The sequence below is a fragment of the Topomyia yanbarensis genome, chromosome 3 (genome assembly GCF_030247195.1).
Source record: "Topomyia yanbarensis strain Yona2022 chromosome 3, ASM3024719v1, whole genome shotgun sequence".
Taxonomy (NCBI): Eukaryota; Metazoa; Arthropoda; class Insecta; order Diptera; family Culicidae; genus Topomyia; species Topomyia yanbarensis.
In genome coordinates, this window is record NC_080672.1 from 76,199,235 (window position 1) to 76,226,725 (window position 27,491).

The 27,491-nt window shown below is 41.4% G+C and overlaps 1 protein-coding gene across 2 annotated transcripts in view; it reads left to right on the forward strand.

Moving 5' to 3' along the window:
- Positions 1–24,756, forward strand: part of LOC131693828 (roundabout homolog 2-like) — a 428,860-nt gene extending 404,104 nt beyond the window's left edge. For both annotated transcript variants that reach the window (XM_058982022.1, XM_058982021.1), the window contains 6 exons: positions 5,037–5,149; positions 5,300–5,722; positions 22,494–23,510; positions 23,573–23,735; positions 23,845–24,350; positions 24,415–24,756. In XM_058982022.1, the coding sequence (XP_058838005.1) occupies positions 5,037–5,149; positions 5,300–5,722; positions 22,494–23,510; positions 23,573–23,735; positions 23,845–24,020 (1,892 nt within the window). In that variant the 3' untranslated portion in view covers positions 24,021–24,350; positions 24,415–24,756. The remainder of the gene's footprint in view (positions 1–5,036; positions 5,150–5,299; positions 5,723–22,493; positions 23,511–23,572; positions 23,736–23,844; positions 24,351–24,414) is intronic.
- Positions 24,757–27,491: the final 2,735 nt, after the last annotated feature.

The window sequence follows — 27,491 nt, forward strand, 5'->3', positions numbered from 1 at the left end:
GTGCATATATCTCAATTATTCTTCAATCAATTTTCATAAAAAGTTACTTGTTGAACGTGGAAAATTCTTAGGAAAAAAACAAAAATTGATTCGTTACCGGTAACATTCAGAAACAAAGAATTTTTTGTCATTAACTATACATATCACAATTTTTTCTTTAAATGTCCTAGTACCTTAACTTCCCCTATATTTCCAGGAATGAAACTTTTCTCATGTGATCCCTAAGAGTATTTTACATTAAAGGAAAAAAAATATAAATAAGAATTTATTGTTAAATGAAGTTATTATGTGCGATTTAGCTATAAAAATGTGAAATCGCGACTACATCTCAGAAAATTTGATGTTTATGAATTTTTCCGTCAAAGAATTTATTTTTATCGTGTTGCTGAGGACTTTACACGTTCAACAAGATACAGTTTATTAAAATTGAGAGAAGAATAATAGAGAAATATGCACGAGAAAATGATAAAATTTAAAATGAATGACAAAAAGCCCTATAACCCCCACTTCACGTATTCGGACAAAGGTCAAAAAGGTTTCGTTCGACTTCTGATATTTTTTCACATTAGAAAAACAGCAAAATATGTATCATTTGCATCAACGAGCAGAAAAATTATTACAAGGGGATTTTGAGAACAAAATGACCCAGTACCCCACTTTCCCGTATTTTTCGAGAAACAGAAAAATCTCCATTTAAATACTAAGGTTCATTCATTTATTTAGTTCAACATCAATTTCATGATAACACTGAATCTAAAATTTGCCTCCACAATACTTGATTAGTAGCTGCAGCTCTCCAACGTCGGTTACGCCCAGCACTCGCCCAATCACGTTCCCCCTGGTCCGCCCATCGTGCTCTCTGCGCTCCTCGCCTTCTTGTATCCTTCGCCGGATCATTAGCGAACACCATCTTTGCAGGATTGTTGTCCGACATTCTTGCAACATGCCCTGCCCCCCGTATTCTTCCAGCTTTGGCCACCTTTTGGATACTGGCTCGCCATAGAGTGCAGCGAGCTCGTGGCTCATCCTTCGCCGCCACACACCGTTCTCCTGCATACTGCCGAAGATCTCCTTTGCACCCGTCGCTCGAAAACTCCTAGCGCTTGCAGGTCCTCCTCGAGCATGGTCCAGGTTTCGTGCCCGTAGAGAATCACCGGTCTTATAAGCGTGCGGGAGTGAATTTTTCTTTGTCGCAGTTTCTTTCGGAGCCCATAGTAGGCCCGACTTCCACTGATGATGCGTCTTCGGATTTCACGGCTCACGTTATTGTCAGCCGTTAATAAGGATCCAAGGTAGACAAAATCCTCCACTACCACGAAGATATCTCCGTCGATCGTATCGCTGTTTCCTAGCCGGATCCTGTAGTTTTCGGCTCCGCCTATTAGCATATACTTTGTTTTGGACACATTTACCACCAGTCCGACCTTCGCTGCTTCGCGTTTCAGGCGGGTGCACAGGTCGCCACCGTGCCAAGTGTTCGGGCGATAATGTCCATGTCGTCCGCGAAGCATACAAATTGGCCGGATTTCGTGAAGACCGTGCCCCGGTTGTTGACCCTGGCTCGTCGCATCACACCTTCCAGATCGATGTTGAATAGTAGATACGAGAGTCCATCACCTTGTCTCAGTCCCCGTCGAGATTCGAATGGACTGGAAAGCACACCGTCCATCGTTGATCAGTCGAGTCAGCTTCCCGGGAAAGCTGTTTTCGTCCATCGATTTTCCATAGCTCTACGCGGTCGATACTGTCGTATGCCGCCTTGAAGTCGATGAACAGGTGATGCGTTGGGACCTGGTATTCACGGCATTTCTGGAGGATTTGCCGTACGGTGAAGATTTGGTCCGTTGTCGAGACCGGCCATCGATGAAGCCGGCTTGATAACTTCCCACGAACTCATTTACTTTAGGTGATAGACGACTGACGACGATCTGGGATAGCACTTTGTAGGCGGCATTCAAAATGCTGATCGCTCGGAAGTTCTCACTCTCCAAATGGTCGCCTTTCTTGTGAATGGGGTAGATCACCCCTTCTTTCCACTCCTCCGGTAGCTGTTCGGTTTCCCAGATCCTGACTACTGACCGGTGCAGACAAGGGGTTTTTGGGCCCAACTTGATGAGTTTCCATCTTTGCCAGCTGTTTTGTTGTTCCTGAGCTGTTGGATAGCACCTTGGTCATCTGTACCTACATTCTCCTCGCCGTTCAGGTGCTCGTCGAAGTGCTGCTTCCACCTTTCGATCACCTCCCCGTTGTCCGTCAGCAGGCTCCCGTCCTTATCCCTACATATTTCGGCTTGCGGCACGAAGCCTTTGCGGGATGCGTTGAGCTTCTGGTAGAACTTCCGTGTATCTTGAGAACGGCATAGCAGTTCTATTTCCTCGCACTCCGCTTCTTCCAGGCGGCGTTTTTTTCTCCCGGAAGAGGCGTGTCTGCTGCCTCCGCTTCTGTTTGTATCGTTCCACATTCTGCCGGGCTCCATGCTGCAGCATGACCGCTCGCGCTGCATTCTTCTCATCAAAAACCGCCCTGCAGTCCTCGTCGAACCAATCGTTCCGTCGTCTCGGTTTCTCGTACCCGACAATGTCCTCAGCTACGTTGTTGATGGCTGCTTTTACTGTTCTTCAGCAGTCCTCTAGAGGGGCCACGTCGAGCTCTCCCTCGTCCGGCAACGCTGCCTCGAGGTGCTGCGCGTATGCAGTGGCGACATCTGGTTGCTTCAGTCGCTCCAGATCGTACCGAGGCGGCCGTCGGTACCATACATGATGACGGATAGTTTTGGCGCAATTTAACCATCACCAGGTAGTGGTCAGAGTCGATGTTAGCGCCACGATAGGTCCTGGCATCGATAATGTCGGAAAAGTACCGTCCATCGATCAGGACGTGGTCGATTTGCGATTCCGTCTGTAGCCGTGATCTCCAGGTGTAACGATAAGGGAGCCTGTGCTGGAAGAAGGTGCTACGAATGGCCATGTTCTTGGAGGCGGCGAAATCAATGAGTCGAAGGCCGTTCTCATTCGTCAGCTGGTGAGCGCTGAACTTTCCAATCGTCTGTCTGAATTCCTCCTCCTGGCCTACCTGAGCGTTTAAGTCCCCAATGATGATCTTGACGTCGCGGCTTGGGCAGCGGTCGTATTCTCGTTCGAGCTGCGCGTAGAAACCGTCTTTGTCATCATCGATGCTTCCGGAGTGAGGGCTGTGCTCGTTTATTATGCTGATGTTGAAGAAACGGCCCTTGATCCTCAACCTGCACATTCTTTCATCGATCGGCTACCAACCGATCACGTGCCTTTGCATATCGCTCACCACAATTAAATCTGTCCCTAGCTCATGTGTGTTTCCGCAGCTCTTGTAGATGGTATGATTACCTCTAAACGTTCGCACCATGGATCCTGTCCAACACACCTCCTGCAGCGCTACGATTCAGAACCCGCGGTCCTTCAGAACATCGTCACGCACGCGGGTGCTCCCGATGGAGTTGAGAGATCTACAGTTCCACGTTCCGAGCTTCCAATCGCTAGTCCCTTTTCGTCGCTGTGGTCCTCGCCTTTGTATCGGTTCGCATTCTTATCTTGTTGACTTTTCGCTGCAATTGGTTTTTACGGCTGGCTCGCATGGCCTGACACTAACCCTCTAACTTTCCGGAGGACCATAGTGCACAGTTGAGCTTAGAGTCCTTCACTGGCACTTGAACGATGATCACCGCCCGTAACATGGGGAACAGACGCTGTTTTGAGCCGCTCCTCCTGGATATCAGACGCTCAGGCGCTCAGGTTTGCAGCAGTGAACCCCCCTTCCCTGTCAGCCTACAACCAAAGTTGCCACCGGGGCTAGTTATCCGATCTTCCCTAAGGTTGCTCGTATTTCCCGGCCAGTACCACGGGGAGGTAGGGATAGGAGTTGCTGGGAAGAGGCTCTGTCTTACGCATTACCCAGCCTTTACCGACCTTCCATCACAATATTGAAGGGAATAGCACCAGAATTGTGAGCAAGATAACCATTCCAATCTTGACTAAGATCCCACAAAAATGTCATGTATGAATAATATGATTTGCACCAGAATCCTTAGAGGAATCATAGGATGAATTCCATCGAAATTCTGAGCAAGATTCCATCGATATCATCGATATGCTAAGAAGCATTTAATCAAAATCCCTATCAGAAGCCTGAAAAATATTCAAATCATTTTTCAATATTTATCTGTACCAATAGAAAATTCTTATTATTTTTAGTTCGAAGCTTCACCCCACAAGTGACTAAGTGACAAAAAGTTACAGCCTCAATTAATTCTGATTATTTCTTTATAGTAAAAGCAACTAAGGAATGCCATGCACAAAACAATGTAATGTTACTAACGTAGTCCTACGTCAAAAGTTCCAATAATTCGGTAGGGTCACTACTCTAGGAATTTGTCCTATAACTATGATTATATTAGTTCTCATTTTCTCAAAGAGCGCTGAAATAAAATTCACTCTTTTATTCTTGAAATTGGTTTTCTTTGGAACAGTTTTATCAAAAGCTAACAACTATCTCGGCAGTCGATAAACTGTTCCGCCACTGTACCAGTTTGCACTAAAACTAGGACAGGTGAAGGTATTGCTGCATCAATAGCCTTAGGAAATTTCTAGTTTCAAGATGCTTTCCTTCCTTCCTGTTGCAACCTTTATTCATGCGCCTGTCGGAAACTATCGAGATGATACTGGCGTTCCCACGATGTCAAGTATTCTATTGATATACTTTAGTATAGCTGGAAAAGAGTTTTCTATTTTTGTTTCAATAGTTATCAAATGAGAAAAAAAAACAAAACATTTGCATTTTGAACGGAAAAGTTATCTATTGCGGTCGTTGCATGTTTTATGGTTTGGGTTGTATTGTATTACTCTATTCGAACGTACATTTTCCGGTTGTATCCGGTTGCTTCTCAGAAAATACATCTAAATTAGTATTGGTCAAAATCGTAAACATTGCATTCTAGAATTCTGCTCCGAGATTTGGATAAATATTTATGTACTGATTTTTCTTGTTCTGATTTGTGCTTTCAGACCTACAAACACAGGACAGTGGATGGTACCGTTGTGTAGCCCGGCTAGGAAATGCTGGTCCATCTTCCGCATCTGCCACAACGCTTACGTCGTCCTGGAGTGCCTATTTGCTGGTAAGAGAAACGTTATTTAATTTGCTTCAGAAAGAAATTTGCGACTAAAATATGCGTATTGACGGCAACCTCCTTAATATGCAGAATATATTTGCATGAAACAAAAACCGACGTTTGATCCTAACTAAACTATATCCTATATCCCCTCAGGTCGAGGACACTGTCGCCACCCCACAGCAACGCTCATTCAACGCCGAACTGGCTCCGCCGGCACCCGGTTCGCCAAAACCGCTGAACATTACCAACAGCAACGTGACGCTGGCCTGGCCGAGTCGTGGTCAAGAGCGGTCCCGTTCGGCAGGCTCCCCCCTTACCTACACCATCGAACAGTTCAGTCCGGACGATGATAGCAACGATGGTTGGCGGATAGCGCTACGTCATATCGCGGGAAACACTGCCACCGTGACCGGGCTGGTACCGGATGCGACCTACCTGTTTGTTGTTCGAGCGGAAAACGCTTACGGCGTTTCGTCCCCGTCCGCCCTGTCGGCACCGGTTCGCACGCTGTCCTCGGATGACCGCGTTAGCGTACCGGAGGAACTGGAAAGTGCCCGAAATGTGCTCAACGGAAAGGTAGGTCAGCGGGGAAATATGTCCCGTCACCATCATCATCATCATCACTATCATCATTTTGGCGTGGCCCCTAACGCACGGTATTTCGTCCTGCTATCTCCCCGTCAAGTGGAGGATACAAAGATGGGATAAGCCGTACTCGTTTGTGATTTATGAGCTGACCCAGATTTGAGTCTTATATAGCTGACATATGTGATGCGTTCGGTTGATGTCACCGACCTGCCACCGCTCGAGAATTGGGCCTCAGCTTTCATGATGATAAATGTGATTGCTGCTGTTATAACATGCTGCCTATCGTACAGGGATGGAACTCGTTTCACTCTGGGGTTGGCCGTTTGCCGGAATGACTGACATATGACATTCATTTTGGTGGGGCTTTTGATCAGTTTTTGACGGTTGATGCTTTCAGGTGCTGTCGTAATTGAAACGGGACTTTTTCAAGAAGCTGATTTTTCGAAGCAGATGTTTCTTACAACAGGTTGGGTTTTCTAAACGCATGAAAAAAATTATTGGTACGAATTTTAAAATGCAAATGGAAATAGCTTAAATCTTTGTATAATATTCATCAATGTTATATTCGTGAAAACATGGTTCATCCATTTAATTTCGAACATGTGTTCATACATTTCGAAAAACTGTTTAAAAATGGTGGCAATATATTAACCAGAGCCCGATAAATACAATCAAAATATTCTGCTCAAAACGATTTACGTGTTATTGTTGAGAATAAATATAGGTGATGGTTTTATTTTAAGCATTGGATTATGATTTGTTGAGCAGCATATAAAATATTGGATTGATGATAAACTCTGTTATTGGCGAATCATATCTTTATCGAAAAACAGGCACGATAGATTTCAGACTCCACATATTATTATTCCTTTCGGGTAGCTCTAACAGACGAACCAAGCCGAATTCTCGTAAATCCTTTCTTGGGCATCTTAATCTTAAATCTTATCTTAAAGATATAAAAATTCCAAAAATCAAGGTTATGAAATTTATGCAAACTAATCAGAAAGAGATATGAGGCTAGTTTAATGAAATAAGTGAGAAAAAGATGGGTGGGTAACGTCAGAGACACAACCGCAATGAAGTAGAATACATTTAAGTTTTGCTCTTCTAACTTGTGCCGTAAATTGTCATTGAAATCCCCGAGTAACAATCTTAAATGGTACCATCTGGTAAAGCAAAATTTTTCTATGGCGCTAACAATAAGGGCATTTTTAAACTAGTTGAGTAGATTCCAGTAGCAGCTAGTCAATATATAACACAATTTGAAACTTTGAAATGACAACTTTCAATTGCTAGCTACTCGACAAACAAAAATACCCCCAAAATCTCAAAATACCCGTATTGTAAGCAAATTTTGCACGACCGACATCTTTGATTCGACCATGACGTCACTGGTCGATTTCCTTCATCTACTTGTCACGCCCGATCCAAAAATACCCATATTGTTTAAGGTTTTGAAATTTCGCTCATCCGGAAGCCGTATCTTGGATTTTGAAACGACGTCACTCATCGATTTCCGTCATCTACTGGCAATGTCCGTTCCAAAAATACCAAAATGGTTAAGTTTTTGAAATGTTTCGCTCAACCGGAAGTCGCCATCTTGGATTTCAAAATGTTAAGCCCGTTCCCAAAATATCCCATATCTGTCATGTACTCGTCAAGCCAGTTGCGAGCATACCTTGATTCACTTCACTTGCATTTTGATCGATTCATTTCGTCTGCTATTCTTTACAGTGGTTATGCATGTAGATCTTTAGATCTGTGCTCAAAGACGACTTTAATTGACCTGTGACATCCGTTGAACTTCATACTATATAGAGAATTATGTCATGAACCTTACAGAACAGACAGAGAAAAAAATAATCAACATATTACTTATTACGCTTGATGATTTTGAGTTCTGTATTTCAAAAAGTTCTTGGACAACCATAATCAACAATTGGACGCTATATGCCTCATTGAACTTTGTATTATAAACCTCTATGAGTATGTAGGGTTATTTGGGGAGAGATGCCGCACATTTCTAATAATCAATCCTGCATCAAAGTAATCCATTCAATAATTGATGAAATCATTTTCATCAATTGGGACAAGTTTCTAAAATACTGTGAAATGGTTTGAAAATCATGAAAAAAAATTCAAAATAAAATTTCCACGAACATTTTACAAAAAAGGTCATTGCGGGAGAGGTGCCGCACCGTGGTCACAAACTGAAAAATGGCGAACAAAAGTGTGTTTTAGCTCTCGTTGATGTTTTTGTGATTAGGTGTCTTCAGCTAAGTTTCATGAAGCTTGAATACACCTATAAATCAGCTAGAATCTTAACTTTTCTTATTGGGGTACTACCATTTCTAGGAACATTTTTTATTCGACATTTTAAAGATATTTTTCTTTCGCAACATTGTGTAACGGTTAAGTTGGAGTAACTTAGTTAAGGGTACTATTTATCTATATGTTTGTACGAGCTTTAAATTCCTATGTGTTAGTAGGGGTTCCTTAAAAGCAGTTTTTAGCTGTTTCTCCCAACAATGAATTTATATAACTTAGGTTTGTTCTTGAAAGATTCATTTTGAAAAAGCAGCATTTCGTTGAAGTTTAGGTTTTTATCCCAATACTGACATCATTGCAAATTGATACGTTCATGAAAATTAGTGCCTGAAACTTTAAAGAATAAAACGACTCAACTAATACTTGGATACATATCGCCCGTTTAAATATTTAGATAAATAGACTCATAATCCTATATCGTCGCTGTTGTGCTATCTTATGACAAGCGCCATTTAGCACATTTCGAGAAAAACGATTTTTAAAGTTTGAGATTGAATATCTTGAAACTTATAAATGGTAAAAACAATTCAAAGAAGACAATTAATGCTTCAATCTATTCTGTATTAAACTCTCAAATATCACGAAGTTCAGTTGACTATGTTGCGAGTTTTCACTATAAATGTAAACAAAAGTCGCACTCACACGTGTCGTAGGCGTGTATTGATGGCAAAATTTGTATGGCGTGTCATAATTGTGCATGGAAAATTTTCCATAGAAAAAAAGCATCAATTATTAACTTTTATTAATATCTTCGGCTTTATTCGGCCTAAAAACAATCGATGAGATGCATTTTGAAGGAAATTGAGCAAGAAATCTAGAAAAAAAGTAATTTTAAGTAGTAAGTGTTGCCAAACGTGAAATCTTGCCAATTTTAAAGTAAAACTGCATATTTCTCGTAATATATGTATTTTTATTTTAAAAATTATTATGCCATTGTGTTCCTCAGACATTTTCACATATAAAAACATTTAAAACTTCTACATTACTTAAGCGAATCACAAGATACAGTGATTTTAAGCAAAAAACTGACAATTTCTCATCACTTTTTTCGCTATACCTCAGTAACCAAGCAAAATTTCAAAATTCTACAAACGCCATTTTGTAGAGAATTTTCAGATTAGTAATGTTGCATATCTAACTCAGTTTACCCCAAAATGGCGTTTGTCATAAGATAGCACAACAGCGACGATATGTCACTGTGTTAGGTCCGTTATTTTGTGGATTTACCTTATATATCATATATCTGATGCAAGCTAGGCAACCTCCTCCATCGAGTGCGGCATCTCACCCGCAATTTTGATGCGGCAATCTCTCCCAATTGTAGGAGAGAGATGCCGCACGACGACGTTTTCCTCTGAAATTATGCATGACCGTGCTCATGATCAGAATGCCTTCTAAAATGTTCCAGCTAGTCAACCCATACATGTTTTACCAAAAAACATCGAAGGATTTAAAAAAATAAGTTTTAATGTGGTACTGAAAAATTTTCGACACTCCGTGATGCAACTGGACACACATAATCATTAATAAAATTTTCGTGAGCTAATAATAAGGATTATTTTTCATCTCCGGTGTTGTAATTCTTAAATAAATCTCACTATATCATATTACCGTATAAAACTGATCCCATATATGCGATATAGAGAGTGCGACATCTCTCCTGACGCGGCATTTCTTCCGAAATTACCCTACCTCTTCCATATATTACCGAAAGATAACTGGACGGGCTGGAGACTATATAATCACACGCCATTATTTCAAATAATCAACCTTCTCTTGGCATTATTCGACATAGTTAAAAATTATCTATCAGCACAAATAATCAGACTGGATAAACTGGGGAGAAATAATTTTGAGTCCAGTAACGCTTAAGACATGACGTGGCATGAATTTAAAACTAATTAGAACACCTCAATCTAGAGAGAGGGAGTTCTAAAGTTTTAAATTGTTCAATTTTATGTTATAGAGCAGTCAAAATTATGAATCTAGGACTTAACCACACCAGAATGTGTCTGTCCTTAGGTCGTTACCTGATTCGAAAATATCTTTCCCAACCTGTCGAACCTGCTTGTATGTAATGAACACTCTTTATGCATTCAAAACACAGTTCTAAGTGTATTTTGTATGAAGGAACATAGTGAACGGCAGCGTACAGGTATTACAAAGCACGAAACAAAACTGTTCGTAATAATAAATAATAAGCCTCTGCTGGGGATGTGATTTTTTCCGCTCCAGTTCCCCTTCTAAATTCCTATATTAATCACTACACTGATGAATACACTCTAAGAAACCTTATTGCAATATAATATTTTGCTTATAGTAGTGCTTTATCTTGGTTCGATGGCATTACTCTTCGGTTGACTACCAAGAATCGCTACATATTAGCTTCGCAGCTTTTTGGAACAAACTGAAACTGCTTTAGCTCAATCTTTTCGCCAACCAAAATCTACCTACAGAAACATGTTTTCAGATGCCTCAGTGATAAAAAAGCGCATCACGCATATTCGAAAAATGAAACGTTAGTGTCAATTAGAGATGGGCAATCCGCTTCTGAACAGTTCCAAAGAATCGATTTACAAAAGTAAGCTGATGAGCTACAGTTCTTTTTAAAAGAACCACAGCTCGCCAGTTTACCGAAATTTTCGGACAATAAATAATTATTTAAAACTGTTGAAAGACTATGCCGGCGCAGCTAGACCATGTGCAGTTCTGTTGAAAGCATTAATTTTTATTATAGAGGTTTTAACCTTAGGGTCTTTTCTTTGGAAAAATCTCTAGCCCTACGTGCGGGGTTTGGAATTGAACCCAGCTGAGCTGCGTATCGATTTACCAACCAAACTATGTCCCACTTGTCTCTTTACAATTGCCGATAATCACTAGCGTGAGGATCTGGGATTGTCTTCCTCATGCTATCTAACAGCAGCGAGATCGCGGAAAAAGATTTCGCTATCTTCGCCAACGTTTCGACCCGTGGTTTGTACCTTCTTTAGAGCCTATTTATAACAAAAATAACATAAAATAATAACATAAAAACATAAAAACATGAAACGGAAAATCTTACTTACTTGACGAAAATATATTTAAATTATTCCTTTAATAAACAGGCTCTAAAGAAGGCCCAAACCACCTGCCGAAACGTTGGCGAAGATAGCAAAATAATCGACGCAATGGAAATTTGACTATACTGCCAAAACTTACCTTAGATTACGTATCATTTTACTTTTGTTCAAAATGGTCATATCAAACTTTAGGTAGATCGATTGTCATTATGAAAGCAAACCATGTCGTACCATAGAAATTAGAAATGTGGAAGCAATGCAAAAATTTTGCCTTAAGTTCTGACTTGATAAGCGACAACTAAAATGACTTGAGTCAATTCAATTGATTCTCAAAAGTACTTCTTTCTTAATATTAAAATCGTAAAAGTTGAGCTCAATTTAAGCCATGTTTCGCATAACGCAAATGTGTCACTTGTAAAATTAGTCAGAGTCGCATTTGCTTGTGGTCAACAGAATAAAAATTTTCGTAGTGTAGAACACTTCGGTTTCTCCTCGTGCTGCTCGTAAGTGGGGTTTTTTTTAAAGATGCTATCGACTTTCGCCACAGTAGACACATATTTCACCATCCCTGTCAGAAAGATGATACATACGATTCTCGCCGTATTTTCCATCTTACTACTACAATGAGATTCTGTGTGGCCCAATTGATTGCAAGTATTGCAGTTCATAACATGAGACATAATAAGGCGTAAAGATGGACGAGCTTTGTCAAAGCGTAGGTAGTTTAGCAAAAAGGACCTGGCGAAAGTCACCAGTTATAAATATGGTTTGATACCGTCGTATAGTGATTTTTTTTGCCAAAATTAGGCGATCTATTAATTACGCCTAAATCGTTAGATTTGTGCCAATGATGTCTTCAGAGTAATTTATGAACATTACAAGCCCTTTCGTATGGTGGTGTTATTTTGATGAATAATTTCCCCAAAAGTGAGATATATATACCGACCTTCTCGCACGTGCGTGTATTAAAATTATGTTTTCGGCAAAGTTGTAGAGCAAGCTTTTGCCAATAACATTGCTGAAGATACAAAGACTTCATCTTTAATATCTTCAACATTATTGCTGGTTGTTTGTGGATGACCTGTGCTTTAAAACAAAATCATTACTATAACTTTTAAATATCATTCTGACAAGTTCGGAATCTTCTGTAAAAAGGTTTGAATTATCTAAACGGACAACTTTCTATACGGTCTGTACCAACGCTCTCCGGACTTGTCCATCTCTTCCTGCTAACACCTTGATGATCCGTCCTTTCAACCATCCGTTGCGTTTGTTCTCGTCGACTACGTAAACTATATCTCCGGGTTCCAGAGGTTTAGTCGGTTGGAACCACTTGGTTCGTCTGGTCAATGTCGGCAGATATTCACGGACCCATCTTCTCCAACATTGGTCCACCAAGTACTGGGTGAGCTTCCACCTGTCCCGGAGTGTTGTGCCTTCAGTTACGAATACTGTTCTTGGTTGGACGACACCTTGAGCACCGTAAAGCAAGAAGTGGTTGGGCGTGAGGGCCTCTTGATCGACGTTGTCTAGCGGAACGTAAGTTAGCGGTCGCGAGTTAACCATCGCTTCCGCGTCCAACACAACAGTTTCTAGCACCTCATCGGTAGGATGACGAGGATGTTCTGCGACGGCTGCCATGGCTGCTTTAACGGAGCGCACCATCCGCTCCCAGGATCCACCCATATGTGGTGCTGATGGTGGGTTGAAGTGCCAGCTGGTTCTAGCGTTTGTGAACGTCTCTGCGCAGTTTGCATGGATGCTCTGTATCTGTTCTGATAGGAGGTTACTGGACCCCTTGAAGCACGTACCATTGTCGGAGTAGAATGCTGCTGGGGCGCCCCTCCGGCTCACGAATCGACGAATCGCCATCACGCATGACTGTGTCGATAGACTGTGGACAACCTCCAAGTGGACCGCACGTATAGTGAGGCAAGTGAAAAGTGCCACCCAGCGTTTCACCAAGCTGCGATTCTGCTTAACCATAATTGGACCGAAGTAATCTACGCCGGTGTAGCTGAATGCACGAATGTGTGGTGTAAGTCGAACTTCTGGAAGTGGCGCCATCATCGGCGGCTGGGGCATTGCCTTCTTAACCATACAACGCCGGCAATTTTTGACGACACGCTTGATGACTGGACGCAGTTGCGGAATTCTGAACCGCTGTCGAATCTCGTTGAATACCGTATCGTTGTTGATGTGCATGAAACGTCGATGGTAGCTGTCAACAAGGAGGTACGTTAAACGGTGATCTTTCGGCAAAATGATTGGATACTTAGCTTCAAATGGGGTGGTAGGTGCAGCCCCAATTCGGCTGTTCATCCTGATCACCCCTGCATTGTCCATGAAAGGTGATTCCTTGTAGAGATTGCTACACTTCTCGAGCTGCTTCGGTGGTACTTCAGGATGTTGCTTATTGTACTGCAGCGTGCAATACTCGTCGGCATAGGATTGGCGTTGCACTTGTCGCCAAAGGAAGTTCTCGGCCTGCAGTAGATCATCGCTGGTCAACTTCATTGAAACCTCTTGTCCACGAAACTTCCGCACTGCTCGCAGTACGTAAGCTGCTGCTCGCAGCAATCGATTCCAATTAGAAAATCGGCTAATATCGATCAGCGACAACGGTAGTTCTCTATGGTGGTGATATACCGCACGAAGTTCTTCATTCGTAGTCCACTGCCTCTCGGCCTGCTTCGGCCACTCCACCATGGGCTGGTACAGAAACGCTGACGAGGTGTACCATATGCTCTTTGGATTGAAGTCCGGTCCATTTCCCCATTTCGTGGCTACATCAGCCACGTTCTCTTTGGAGGGTACGTGGTACCATTCGTCGACGTTGGTGCTATTCAGGATTTCGCCGACCCGGAACGCCACATACGGGTGATAACGGCGGCTGTCAGATCTGATCCAGGCTAGTACTGTTGTAGAGTCCGTCCATATATATCGCCCTTCGATTGGGAGATTCAATGCTGCACATACTCCATCGATCAACCGACAACCTATCACGCCAGCCTGCAATTCGAGCCGCGGAATAGAAAGCGGCTTCAATGGTGCTACCTTGGTTTTTGCAGCTACCATAACACAGCGTACCTACCCAGCTTGGACGATTCGAAGGTAGGCCACACACGCATACGCAAGCTCACTTGCGTCGACGAAGAGATGTAACTGGATACTAGCAGGTAGCTTACTGCTCGCTTCGCCGAAGAAACAGCGAGGAACTTCGACTTCGCTCAGTCGATTTAGTAGACAAGTCCAATCCCTCCACATTTCGTGTAATTCTGTCGTAATTTCATCGTCCCAATCGGTGCCAGTTCTCCAGATATGCTGCATCAGGATTTTTCCGTGGACGACAAAATGGGCGATAAATCCGTACGGGTCAAACAATGACATCACCAGCCGTAGTACCTGCCGTTTTGTAGGCGTGATGTTCTGTGCTAAGAGAGTCTCCAGATCCACCTTTAGAGAAGTGTCGAACGTAAACAGATCTACGGTGGGTTTCCATACCATCCCCAATACACGCTCGGCGTATATGGATACGTCCAGATTTAGAGACTTTTTCTGGATATTCTGAGTTTCACCAAGTTGTTGCAGCACTTTCTGCGAGTTCGATAAGAAGTTTCTGATCTCAAACCCTCCCTGCGAGTGGACATGCTTCACTTCGGTCACCAACTCCACCGCTTCCTCAACGGTATCCACACTGTCCAAGAAATCGTCCACATAATGAGCATTGATGATGGATTCGACTGCCCTGGGGTACTGCTGTGCGAATTCTCGTGCGTTCTTGTTCTTTACGAACTGAGATGAACATGGAGAGCATGTCGCACCGAAGGTGGCCACATCCATCACGTAGATCTGTGGCGATGCGTCTCGGTACTCACGGAACAGGAACCTTTGGGATTGTTTGTCCTGCGCGATGATGCGGATTTGGTGAAACATCTCGCGAATGTCTCCACATATTGCGACAGTTCTTTGCCGAAAACGTAATAAGACAGCAAACAATGACGTTAGCATATCTGGCCCTTTTAGGAGCATGTCGTTAAGTGAGATACCATGCACTCGTGCTGCAGCGTCCCAGATAAGACGAACTTTCTCCGGCTTCTTTGGATTCCGCACTACCCCCAGCGGTAGATACCATACGCGGTTAGTATCGGACGATTCAAGCTCCTCCTGGGTGATCTGGTGCATATACCCTTTCACCTCATACTCCTTGATCAGCTGTATCACTCGCCCTCGCAGATCCGTATCTTTGTCAAGTCGTTTCTCCAATGACTGTAACCTACGCAAAGCAAGCGGGTAGCTATTAGGGAAGGTGGGTTGATCAAATTTCCAGAGCAATCCGGTCTCGAAACCGTCGGATGTCCTGCGTGTCGTACGCTCTAGAATGTCGCGTGCTCGAATGTCATCTGCGGACTCGATTGGAGTTGCTACTGCTGCTTCTTCCACTTTAAAATATTGTTTCATCAACTCGTGCAACTCACAGTTCCCAATGTGCTCCTTCGTGTGAACGTGTAGCTGTTCGATCACTGCGGAATCTCCGGCTTGTTTTCCGTACACGCACCAACCCAAACGTGTTTTCATGGCTACTGGTTCGTTTGTTCTTCCTTCTCGTACCTTCAAACTCGTTAAGAGTTGTGCATGTTCGATTCCAATTATAATTCTAGGCACTGCATCCACATAGTTGCGCAACGGCAGTCCCCGCAAATGGGGATACAACTTCTGCAACTCGTCGTACTGAAATGACTGTCCTTGAAGGTTGAGCTTCTGCACCGTCCGCACATTGTTCAACTTAAACTGGCTCTTCAGCCCTTTACCAGATATCCCGACCGATATCCGTTGGGATCCTTTCTCTTCCCGGGTGATATTTCCTGTCCACCCTAGCCAGAGAGATTCGGTTGGCCCTTCAATTCCTAAATCCGCTGCGAGCCCGATCTCCATAAGAGTAGTTTGACACCCATCGTCTAGAAACGCAAACGTCTCAACCTGCTTGCCGTTGCTTTCAAGTGTCACCGGCAAATAGCGAAATAGGCAAAAATTTCGCGTGGAGTGGTGATTCTGTTGAGCGACACTTTCACCGGTCAATTTGTTTATTGACTTGTACTGCACAGTTGCGCCCGCCGAAGCGCCCCGAGAATGTAGTAGTGTATGATGGCGTAGGCGGCAGCCATCGACTCCGCATTCCCTTCCGGAACGACATGGCCACTTTCGGTGCATAATCAAGCACGTCCTGCACAAACCCTTGGAACGGATTGCCTTCCATTTTCCATCCAGATCCAACGTCTTAAACTGTGCACATCCAGCTATTTCGTGCTTCTCATTCGAACAGTACGAACAACATTTCTTGTTTACCTCTGGTACTGTTAATGACTTCAACTTCTCGACATTGCTTGTCGCCATTGTGTGATTTCCTTCTGTTTCTGCATGTACGTACAGTTTCTGCTTATCCCGTCCCGTTTTGCTTGGTCTCGACTGTTGACTCGCAGTGTCTACTAATAGAGTCACATCCGACGCTGTATTAACTAGTTCGGTCATGAAATCTCCGAATGTCGCCAGGTTGACATCCATCTGCGACCGCTTGTACCAAGACCACTGCATCTTCATCTGTGACGGTAATTTCTCCACCAGTTCGTGAAGCAATATCGGGTTTCGAAGATGATCCACGAGTTGCGCCACATACATGTGGTCAACCAAGTTGCGTACCGCCATTCCGAAGGTAATTATCGACTGCAGATTCTCCGTTCTCGGCGGTAACACGTTCCGCAGTCCGTTTAACAGGCTGTGGATTAATACTTCCGGCCTTCCGTACAGATTCCGTAAGGTTTCCATGACGTGTGGCACTGATTGTGGCATAAGCAAACGGCTCTTCACTGAATCCAATGCGGTACCTTTTAAACAACGCTGAAGTCTTGCCAGGTTCTCCGCATCTGTGAACCCGCACGCCACCGTGGTGTTATAGAAAGAACTGGAAAACAACGGCCAGTCCTGTGGATTACCGGAAAAGATGGGTAATTCTCGCGGCATTACTTGTCGTGCCGCTAGTTGCGCCCCAGTGGGGGCGGTTTGATTCGGAACCGCAGCACCGTGCAATATTGGCTGAGATGCATCTAATGTGTGTTGTGGTACCCATCCGCTCGCATTTGCCGTCAGTTGATTGCCCCAGGCACTTGCTTGTGGTCCTAGTTGTGGCAGAATGATAGGAACTTGTTGGCCCAACTGGCTCGGGCGCGGTGCTCCCAGTCCCTGGAGATTTGGCGGACTTGTTTCCACAGGTGCTACTAACCTTGGTGCTTGTTGACCCGTGATTTCCGAAGACAAGAGTGTAACGGATTTTTGCTGTCTGGGCGCCATAGCCGGGTTACCTTGTATTGATACCACCGGAGTTTGTAAATTTGATAGAGTAACCGGTTGCATTTGACCGTTTGGTACATTTCCGAACGAAGCAATTCCCGGTTGGATTCCAAAATTCCCAGTAAAACTGCTAACTTGTGGCATTTGTGACGAGCCAAATAGCGATTGACCACCCCCATAGAACGTTGGAAATGCAGACGTCTGACGGGCGTTTGTTACATAACTAGATTCTGCTTGGTTTGAAAACGAAGGAATAGCACCTACTTGAATTGGCGCATTTGACTGTAGGACCGTTGCTTGGAGGGGAGTCGCACCGACTCTTGAATTCGGCGTAGATGTCGACGTCGGAATTTTCGGTTGCTGTTCGAGTGCACCTTGTGTTGCATCAGGGACCGATGCAATAATTCCCAGTTGTTGAGACACTTGCGGTCGCGAGATTGCTCGGAGAGACGACGAATTTGTTGTTGGTACTGTTTCACCGCCTTGTCCGCCGTTAAGCCACGTCGCGACCTTTTCTCGACTCACCCTACTGCTCAATTTGCTTCTACCGCTCTCGTTGTCGTCCTCCAGGATGATATTCATCTTTTGCTGGAGAAAGGCATCGTCCTCTTCAGTTCGTTTTCGTCGAATCTCATCCTCCTCAGCACGCTGCTTCAGCTGCAATGCGCGCTGCTCTTCGAGCTGTTTCAGCAGCAACTCCTTTCGCGTTTTACTGCTCGCTGCACTTCTAACTGATTTATGAGTGTGTTGACTGGCTAATTCCGTGGCTTCATCATCAGCACAACGACTGCACCGCCAGCTCTTGTCAGGGTTAAAATCGTGCTGGGTTTTCCCAACGCAGTCGGGATGGAACCACGTATCACACAGATCGCATCCGACCATCTGTTCTGTCACCCCTCCGGACTCACATTTTCCGCAAGTTCGAGCAGCTTGCATCTTACCGCCTCTCGGGAATTCCTCTTCTGCTTACTGCACAGAAGATAAACAGTACTGCTTACTACGCAGCTTCTCCTCTGTAGATCGAACAGATTCCCAGTGAATCTTAAAAGTTTGTTCGGTTCGCGGGGTTCTTTTGCATAAATAAACACTATCCACCAGCAGTCCCAATGGGAGACAGCTTTTAAGCTGAAATATATTTCTAGTTAGAAAGTAATTCACATATTTTTATTCAGAGCTTACATTCAGTGTTCTCTCGTATCGATACCGCGACCAAACTAGGTTCGACTATACTTTTCTAGGCAGCGAAACTCTATCATGATGCATGGAATGTAGGTAGTAATATTATTAATTTTTGCATGAACATAGGATATAAGAAATTTTAGGTTAGGATTTTCCAGTTAGGTTATACAATTTAGATTGTAGAATTTAGGTTAAACAAATTAGGGAATCAAATCTGGACTTATAATATAGGTTCTCCGTTTCGGGTTATTAACCTCCAATTCACAGTAACTTACGTTGCCCGGTGGTTACTGTCCGTTGGGCGATATGCGAAGTTTTCCTCGCGGATGATGCTCCTCCGATCAAACTGTTCTGGTGAGTTCACCGGTGGGTTTGGCAGCACCGGTTTTCCCAAACCGATATACGACTCCTACACAAATGACACGCTCACTTTAGAGCTTAATTGGCCAAATCACCTCAATTTTGGCTCGCACTCACGAAATACCATCGAACGTACTGTTGGCTTGCACGTGGTCTCACTTATGCCTTGTTCTTTTTTCAACCGCCTTTTCTTTGATGTTCGATCGATGACAGTTCGCAAATGGGGAGCGTCCGGAGCTCACGTCCTCGTTCGTTTATTCACAGCGGTTTTTAACAACGACAATGGCGTATCTCGTGTATTTTCTAAATTATTTTGCAATTTTCAAAAAAGAATGTTTTTCAAATGGTGATTGGTTGTTAGCGTGGAAACGCTGAGTTTACGTCAATAGTGTTTCGGACTACTTCTCAAAAATTGCAAGGCCTGTCATTTGCTGATATGATTTTTGTGATCGATGTTGAGATTTTTCAATTCTTTTTCTGCTGAAAGAAATGAGCTGACGCCTTTGTTATAGAGTTATAGAGAATGCCTATAACTAATATTTTTCTGAATGCATGAAGTCTTGTATTACTTAAGAAGTTATAGCTCATTATATTTGGATGACTCCAGAAACATTTTTTACAATTTCTTTTTAATTATTCTTACGGATTTCATATATTCAACGAAGTCATTTAAATCATCAAAATGCACTATTTTTATAAACCCATAATTTTTCATATCGCGAGTATTTTTGAAAATATTGGACATTAAAAAAATAGTTTTTTTTTAAATCATCTAATAACTGCTGGAGAAAACGAGAGACAAGTGAACCCTTTTAAGTTTCATAGTGTTGATGCGGCATTTCTAATTGCAATTAGAGTTGGCTGCGCGTTTAAAAGTTATTGCTTTTTAATTTTTTTGCCGATTTTTTTAATAATTACTTCTAAGTCGCAAGAGATAGACCGCTGATAGAAAAGATATGTATTTTGACGAGACGAACAACTTTCTGGAACATATTGAAGCTTTATCTACGATATTTAAGAAATCATGTTGAAAAAAAGATTTTAAAGGGTCATTCATAAACAATGGTCAAGAACCTCGAGTGTACTATAAATAGATATTTTTAGTCTGCAGTAAAAATGTTCGCAAATACAAGTTCTTTAACATTTCTGAAGACTTCATCCTATTTTTCGTACTTTGGAAAAACTTCTGGCAAATATCTCACTTCAAGGGGGATTAATCACTCTAACTATATCATCAACATGAAGGTCTTGGATCTTCATCAAACATCCTAAAAGATACCATTGCTGTACGTTTTACGGTTCATGCGTAAATAATTTTTCGGACGTTTTTGGCGTAAAAAACCATTCTGCGTCGGCTGCGAGTAATGCTGAATATAGTATCTTCACTGACCGAAGCAAAGGATCTTCAAAACGATTCAGTGCTTCACTAGATCCTCGCAATTCAAACTTGAAACGATGACTACACCGTCGATCTCAACTTCGCATGCGGGTACGCGCACGAGACATATTTTTCGTGAAAGATCCGTAGCAAGAAATATCATTTTTTTCTGCTTCAGGCTGGCTACCGCGACTCATCTGATCGAATTGTTGATATTTCTGGCATGGCCGTATATTGTTCCGTCAGAGTTTTTCAAATCTTTTAATGATTCAGAAATTGTTTGTCTTTAATGAATATAAATGGAACATGTATACATTTTCGGTCAAGGAGGCGATTCAACGTTCTTCAAACTTTGAGTGGATTCTTTTTCGGGGGAAATAATTTTTGAACGGTCCTAAAGCTGGAATATTGGATTTGGGAAATGTACTGATTATAGGTAATCATGTGGTCAGGCCCACAGCGTGCGGTTGGCCGGGTGGGCTTCTCGATCAGGAGCTGAAATCTTGAACTACAGAAGCCAATGTAAAAACCAAAGTGGCGCACAACCCACATTTCACAAAATAGTTCAAGAAGACCACGCTACGGCGTTGTCAGTCCCATCCAGATTAATGAACAACAAATTGTGTTGTTCTTAGATTTAAATTGTGTACAAAAATAAACTTTGTACGTGTGTGAGTTTCGTAGGAATATCAAAGGAACAGACCAGCAATAGCAAAGTTCGCGGAGTGAGCGCTAGAAACTCCTCGTTTGAACTAGTATTACTAAGATTAGAGAAGGTTTTCCTAGGCTTTGTTTCAGCGATTCCTCGAAGCGTTTTATTTTATTCCACCCCAAAAGAATTTTTTTAGCCTTTTCAAGGAATTTCATCTGATTATAGTTTTTAGGTGTGGTAACAAAACATTCTAGAGACGCACTCTTCTTGAGCCAAGAGATCAATATATTTTGACGTGGTGAATGGTGTAGCAATCATCAGTTTTTTTGCAAAAGAGTTAATTAGTATTTTATATGTTTGACTGTTGTTATTAGCTTTCAAAAACCTATGTAATAACTCATGTTAGTGAGCAACATTTCGGATGCACAACAGCAGTAAAACATTTTTTATTGGCAGTGCAGTAATTTAGCAGTATATTTAGCCAAAGTCAGTGATAACGCCGTCAATCTCTACTTTGTAAGTGGGGATGTAGACACGGTAACCCTTTTTAAAATGCTTGTCGCTAGTAATGTCATTTGCTTGCTTTAGATAGGGTATCGCAAACGCTAAGCTTGTTTAAGTTCTTTTTGGTGATATCCGTCGTGACTGAACATTTCTGTGGCAGTTCTTTAGAATATGTCTTTTTCAGGCTAGTTCATTTATGCACGGGGCAAGGCGAAAAGTTGAAGAGAACACAATTACAGGAGTTATAAAAATTTAGATGACGCGTCAGACGATAGTCAGACCATGAAATGGCTGGATGCTGCTGATGCCAAATGGTAAAACCGATAGCAAATGGCGAGAAGAATGTTTTAAATCTTTTAACAGCAGGAGATCTTAATCGCTTGTGTAAAAAGTATGCCGTGCGGCCTTTTGATCGATAATTCTACTATACTATTATGCTCCGTGAATAACATTCCACCAACCAAGTCACAGCTTCTAAAAATTATAGTATGAAGTCTGCTGATTTCACAGTCAAACCGTCTTTTGGAAATCTAATTTTTCGATATTTTTTCAAGTTTCCAGGCATCCGAAATATTTTTTTTTCGGGTGAAGGAACAAATATTCGAATTTTCTATGATAGAGGCAGGTTGAATTCCCCAATAAATCGTCTGCTCAGTTAACCTGCTGTTGATTTGAGTTTATCCTGAAACAAAGTTTTTTGTGTTATTCGTAAAAATGACTATTTGCTTCATCACTTTAGGATACTATCAATGATCAAATCTACAAACCTATCTCTTGAGATTTCTACAGACTCACAAAGATTCGAGAATATTGCTTTCTCTTGGCAGCTGAATAGAATCTTACCCAAACATAGTAATTTCGGATTTAGTTTTGTTTTGACGAAATCGATATCCATTCTCAGGATGAGTTCGTTTTCTTTCCACTCAAAAATTACATTCCAATATTTCCCCCCAGATCCTGGAGCTAATCGATATCATCCCACTGTCATCAACCTCCGTCCGACTGGAGTGGCTCCTTCACGTTGGCAGTTCCGAGCAGTACGTGGAAGGTTTCTACGTACGTTACCGGGAGCTCGAATCCTCCAATCAACGCTACAGCATGCTATCCATTCCGAACAACGAAATCGAAAGTCACATTATATCGAATCTGAACAAGTTTACCAAATACGAATTTTTCCTGACTCCCTACTTCAAGAACCTGGAAGGTCAACCGAGTAATGCCCGAATCGTACAGACAATGGAAGATCTTCCATCGGCAGCACCGGGTAATGTTCAAACAGGGATGTTTAACCTTACCGCTGGATGGGTCCGATGGACTCCTCCACCGAAGGAATCGCTGAATGGTGTCCTGCAAGGGTACAAGATTCAGGTGAAGGCTGGAAACATCTCGAAACTGTTGGCTCAGATGACGTTGAACTCGACTACTACGACGGTGATGCTCAACAATATGACAACCGGATCCAGCTACGGGATTCGAGTGGTGGCCTATAATCGGGTGGGTCTAGGACCGTATTCGAAGCCGGTTCATTTGGTGATGGATCCCTCGTTTGTCATAGTTCCTCAGGGCGTTCACAACAGTTATAACGATTACGAAGATCACCGGCATCACAACTTCCTGCACGAAACTTGGTTTATGATTTTTGTGGTGCTATCGTTGTTCATTATTCTGTTATTCACGATTGTTGGAGGAGTGATCTTCTTCAAAAGACGTCAAGGACTGGGTAAACCGGTTGTTACGGTCCCGATCGGTGCTAGGCGAGATATTCCCAACTTGAACGTGATGCGAAAAGACAACGGAATCTGGATCGATCGTGGTTGGAGGACTTGCGATACGGATAAGGATTCGGGGCTGAGTTCGATCAAATTGCTGGAAGGAAATCAGATCTATCCGAATCAGACGCTGTCGGACGGAGGAACTGATTACGCGGAAGTGGATCCGAGAGGAGTTACATCATTTTATAACTGTAGAAAGGTGAGTTATGATAAGACGGGTTGTTTACCGAACGGCCGAATTATTTATGTTTGTTTTGACAGTCGCCGGAAAGTCCAACTCCCTACGCCACCACGATGATCATCAACGGGATTCCCCACAGCGAGAATGGTGACATCAGCTTTCAAGGTCACGACACTTTCTCATCTACGGCTTCGAGTTTCCGGTCGTTCTACGGCTACCCGCGGCCTGTCAACAGTAATCAAGGTAAGGTTTCCGACGTTCGAGTCATTTTCTAATTCAGATTACTCTTTCCCAAAGATCGAAAAGTGATCATGTAATATTAAATCAATGCATGTCTCTTTCCAATCAACAGTTCCTCCCAACTGGGTCGACTACCTACCACCACCACCGGAACATCCCCCACCGGCACCACAACCATTGGACATCGGACATCTGAATCACGTCTACCCATCGGAACGGGTCGGATCGATCTCCAGCTCACAGGGTTCGAGTTCGTACTGTTCCCGCCACACCGGCGGCTACAAGTGAGATCCGGCCAAATACCGCTTCTTCAACAGTCAATACCTGATCAGTCCAACGGTTGCCCTCCGCGATTGCTACTAGTGCTAGTCAGCGGTCAGAAGGAGGGCTTCCGGTGACAGCGACATCCGTTAACATCAGACTTTCGCGGCGGTCTGTGTGTGTGTCCGGGGGTTGCGCGGCCTCTTCGAAACCTAAAACAAAACCAAAAAAAAAGTAAATAGCAAACCGTAGAACAACCGAGAAGTGCCAACCATCCCCCGTCATCCGTGTCGCTCCGCGAAAGCGAAAGTTAACCCCAGCAGATAAGTTAGGGCTGGAAGCTATTGAGCCCTTATGGTAAGTTTGGAAATTTTCTAAAATACCATTCGCTTTGAAATACATTTGACCATTTCTACAACAGGTTGCCGCAAGCACATTCTCCGGATTGGATATTCCTCCCCTTGAAGGAACGATTCCTGCGATGAATACGTGCCAAAAGCTTTGCTTGCCTAGCTGCCATCAGTAGGGAGAAGATCGTCACCAGAACAGACAGTCTTCTCTGAAAGTGCCAATATTGCTAAAGAAGTTTCAGAAAATGTAGTGACACGAAAACAAAACAGATTTTATCATATTTACAATTTGTAGAATTCGGAAATTACTATTGAAAGTGAAAATCATTACTAACGACAAGTAGATGCAGATGATAAATTTATTTTGCGAGTCCTTAAAGTTTCTTCCTTTTCTATGACGTTAATGGTAAAACAGGGTGAAAATATAGATTTCAAAAAGCAATTTGTTGTAATCCTTTTTTTCACGATGACAAATGCCAGCTAAATTTTGTAATGATGACCACTTGTCTTTAAACAGCATAAGCAGGTCGACAAATTCGGCGGCAGTGGTGCGCTATTTGCCCACATTTTGGATCTTATTTTCATGGCTTTAGAATAAGGTAGGTGTTATGAATAATTCTTCATTAAAATACAGCTTTTTGTACCTATTACAGAATGTGATCATTGGTGTCTATAGTTCTTTTAACCATATTTATTTTTATAAGTGTATTTTAGTGTAAGTGGTGTAGTACTGCTGCATGGAATAATGTAAACAATTTGTTTGGAAATTTGAATGTAAAAATCTACTTTCACGCATTTTCATTTCGCGAGGCCACAATTTAATCTAAAGTATACAATCAATTGTGTAGAGATAGAGTCGAGAAAGTGCTCAATAAGTTAGCCGAAGGAAATGTGATAGTATAATGCTCGACTACCCAGAAAAAAACATTTTAAAAAAATCAATCGATCCATCCCTGAGTCGATTCTAGGCCCACCAGGGGTGTCTGCTCCAAATTTAAACCAAATCGGACATGTCTAACTACCGGACCAAGGTGCTCGAAGTTCACTGTCACCAATGCAATAATCGTGTGTTCTTGGCACGTTAACATAGTTCAGGAATAGCAAAAGAGTTAGTGTATTGGACCGGAGTCCCAAGGGTTGCAGGTTCAAATTCTGCCTCTGGGGATATTATTGCACACATTGGAACGTCATATAAAATTTAAACATAAAACTCGCTTATGTATGTCAGGATCAAAAGACGTAAATCTATCGGATTTTTATGTGTGTACATAATTTGAGTCATTTAGTTAGCTAAAAAAATTTAGTTCCACATGTCATCAAATTAAAACTGCTAGAAATGAATGTTCAAAGAAGAGAGACATGCTCAGACGAATAATTGCAAAACCCAACCTTATCCACCTAATAGTGAGATGAGACATTTCTTACACATATCACTGTTAGAGCATTTCATGCGATGTAGGACCCACCTAGAGGTGAGATGAACACAGTTTCGAGTTCTGCATAAAAAAACCTTGAATGAACAAACGAAATTTAAAAATTAATTAAGGAAAAAATTATAAAATATTACCAAATTCATAAAATGAGTAGAATGATTAATGCAAAATAAAATTGATAAAATAGATAAATCGAATTAGTTCAGCTCAATGACAAACTAGACAATATGAAAAAGTTATAAAATTAATGGAACAAACAAAATGGATTCAAACTAACAAATTGGACGAAAGGAACAAACGGAATAACTGATCAGAATCTACAAAATTAATAAAACAAACAAACTGAAAAAATATATGGACAGAAATGGACGAAAAAAAAATATGAATAAATTGAATAAATGAATAACATGAATAATATTAATGAAATGAAGATTAAATTAAATGAATATAATAAATAAAATAAAAAAAATAAATAAAATAAATGAAATAAATATAATAATTTAAATACATAAAACAAATAAATAAAATAAATATTGTTAATAAAGGAAATAAAATAAATAATTGACAGGGATAAAATTAATGAAATCAACAAAATGAATAAAATAAGCAAAATGAACAGAATTGGTAGAACTAATATAAAAAATAGGAAAATAAACAGAATGAAATGAAATAAATGATTAAAAAGAAAAACTAAAAAATATGTAGAGATATAAAATTAATAGAATAAATAAAATTGCGTCAGATTAATATTTTGGTTCAAATGAATAGAAGGAATGATTGAGAGAATTAATAAAATCAATGAAATAAAAAATGAATAAAATAATTGAAATGTAAGCTTAAACGTTATTAATTAGTTATATAATAATTAGAAAAAATTAACTTGCGTCTCAATAAAATTTTGGATGCAATGAATGACTGAATAAAATTAGTCAAATTGTTGAAATGAAGAAACTGATTAAAATGTAGAAGATATCGCTAATCATTTACAATTTTATGCAACATGATAATAAAATTTTCCCGGGAACTCTTTCACAAAATTTGGAGAATTATTCGTGAAATCATTTTTATTCCATGCACTGTTTTATAAAATACCCAGCTTCTACGACCATAGTAATAGACACGAGCATTATATATAAAAAAACTTTTAGGACCTCGAACATCGATATTCGTTTGATATGGTGATGTCTGGATAGAAAACGAAAACTGCGATGGGAATCCCAAATAGTGTGCATGATATAATTCACAGAACAAGATATCGCGAATCAGTCACATTTTATTGATCCAGTTCATATTGTCACGTTATTCCGAATAGAAAAACCGATTTAATCCACCTAGCAGTGAGATGAGACATTTCTTACACATATCACTGTTGGATCATTCATTAGTTTACAGAACTCATGCGAAGTAGTAAATCAAAATTATAAAATACACGAATCAAATTATATTAGCTTAATTAATGAAAATTTAGACTATATTTAGACATAAGTATAAAATTAATAGAATGAATTGACTCAAACTAACAAATTGAATGAAATAAATAAATGGAATGACTGAACCTGAAATGAATAAAATTAAAGATATGAACAAAATGAATTAAATGAATCAATTTAATTTAAGGGTTCAAATTAATAAAATGAATGGAATGAACAAATAAAATAAAATGAATAAAAAATAAATTAAATGAATAAATGAAACAAACGAATCAAATAAACAAA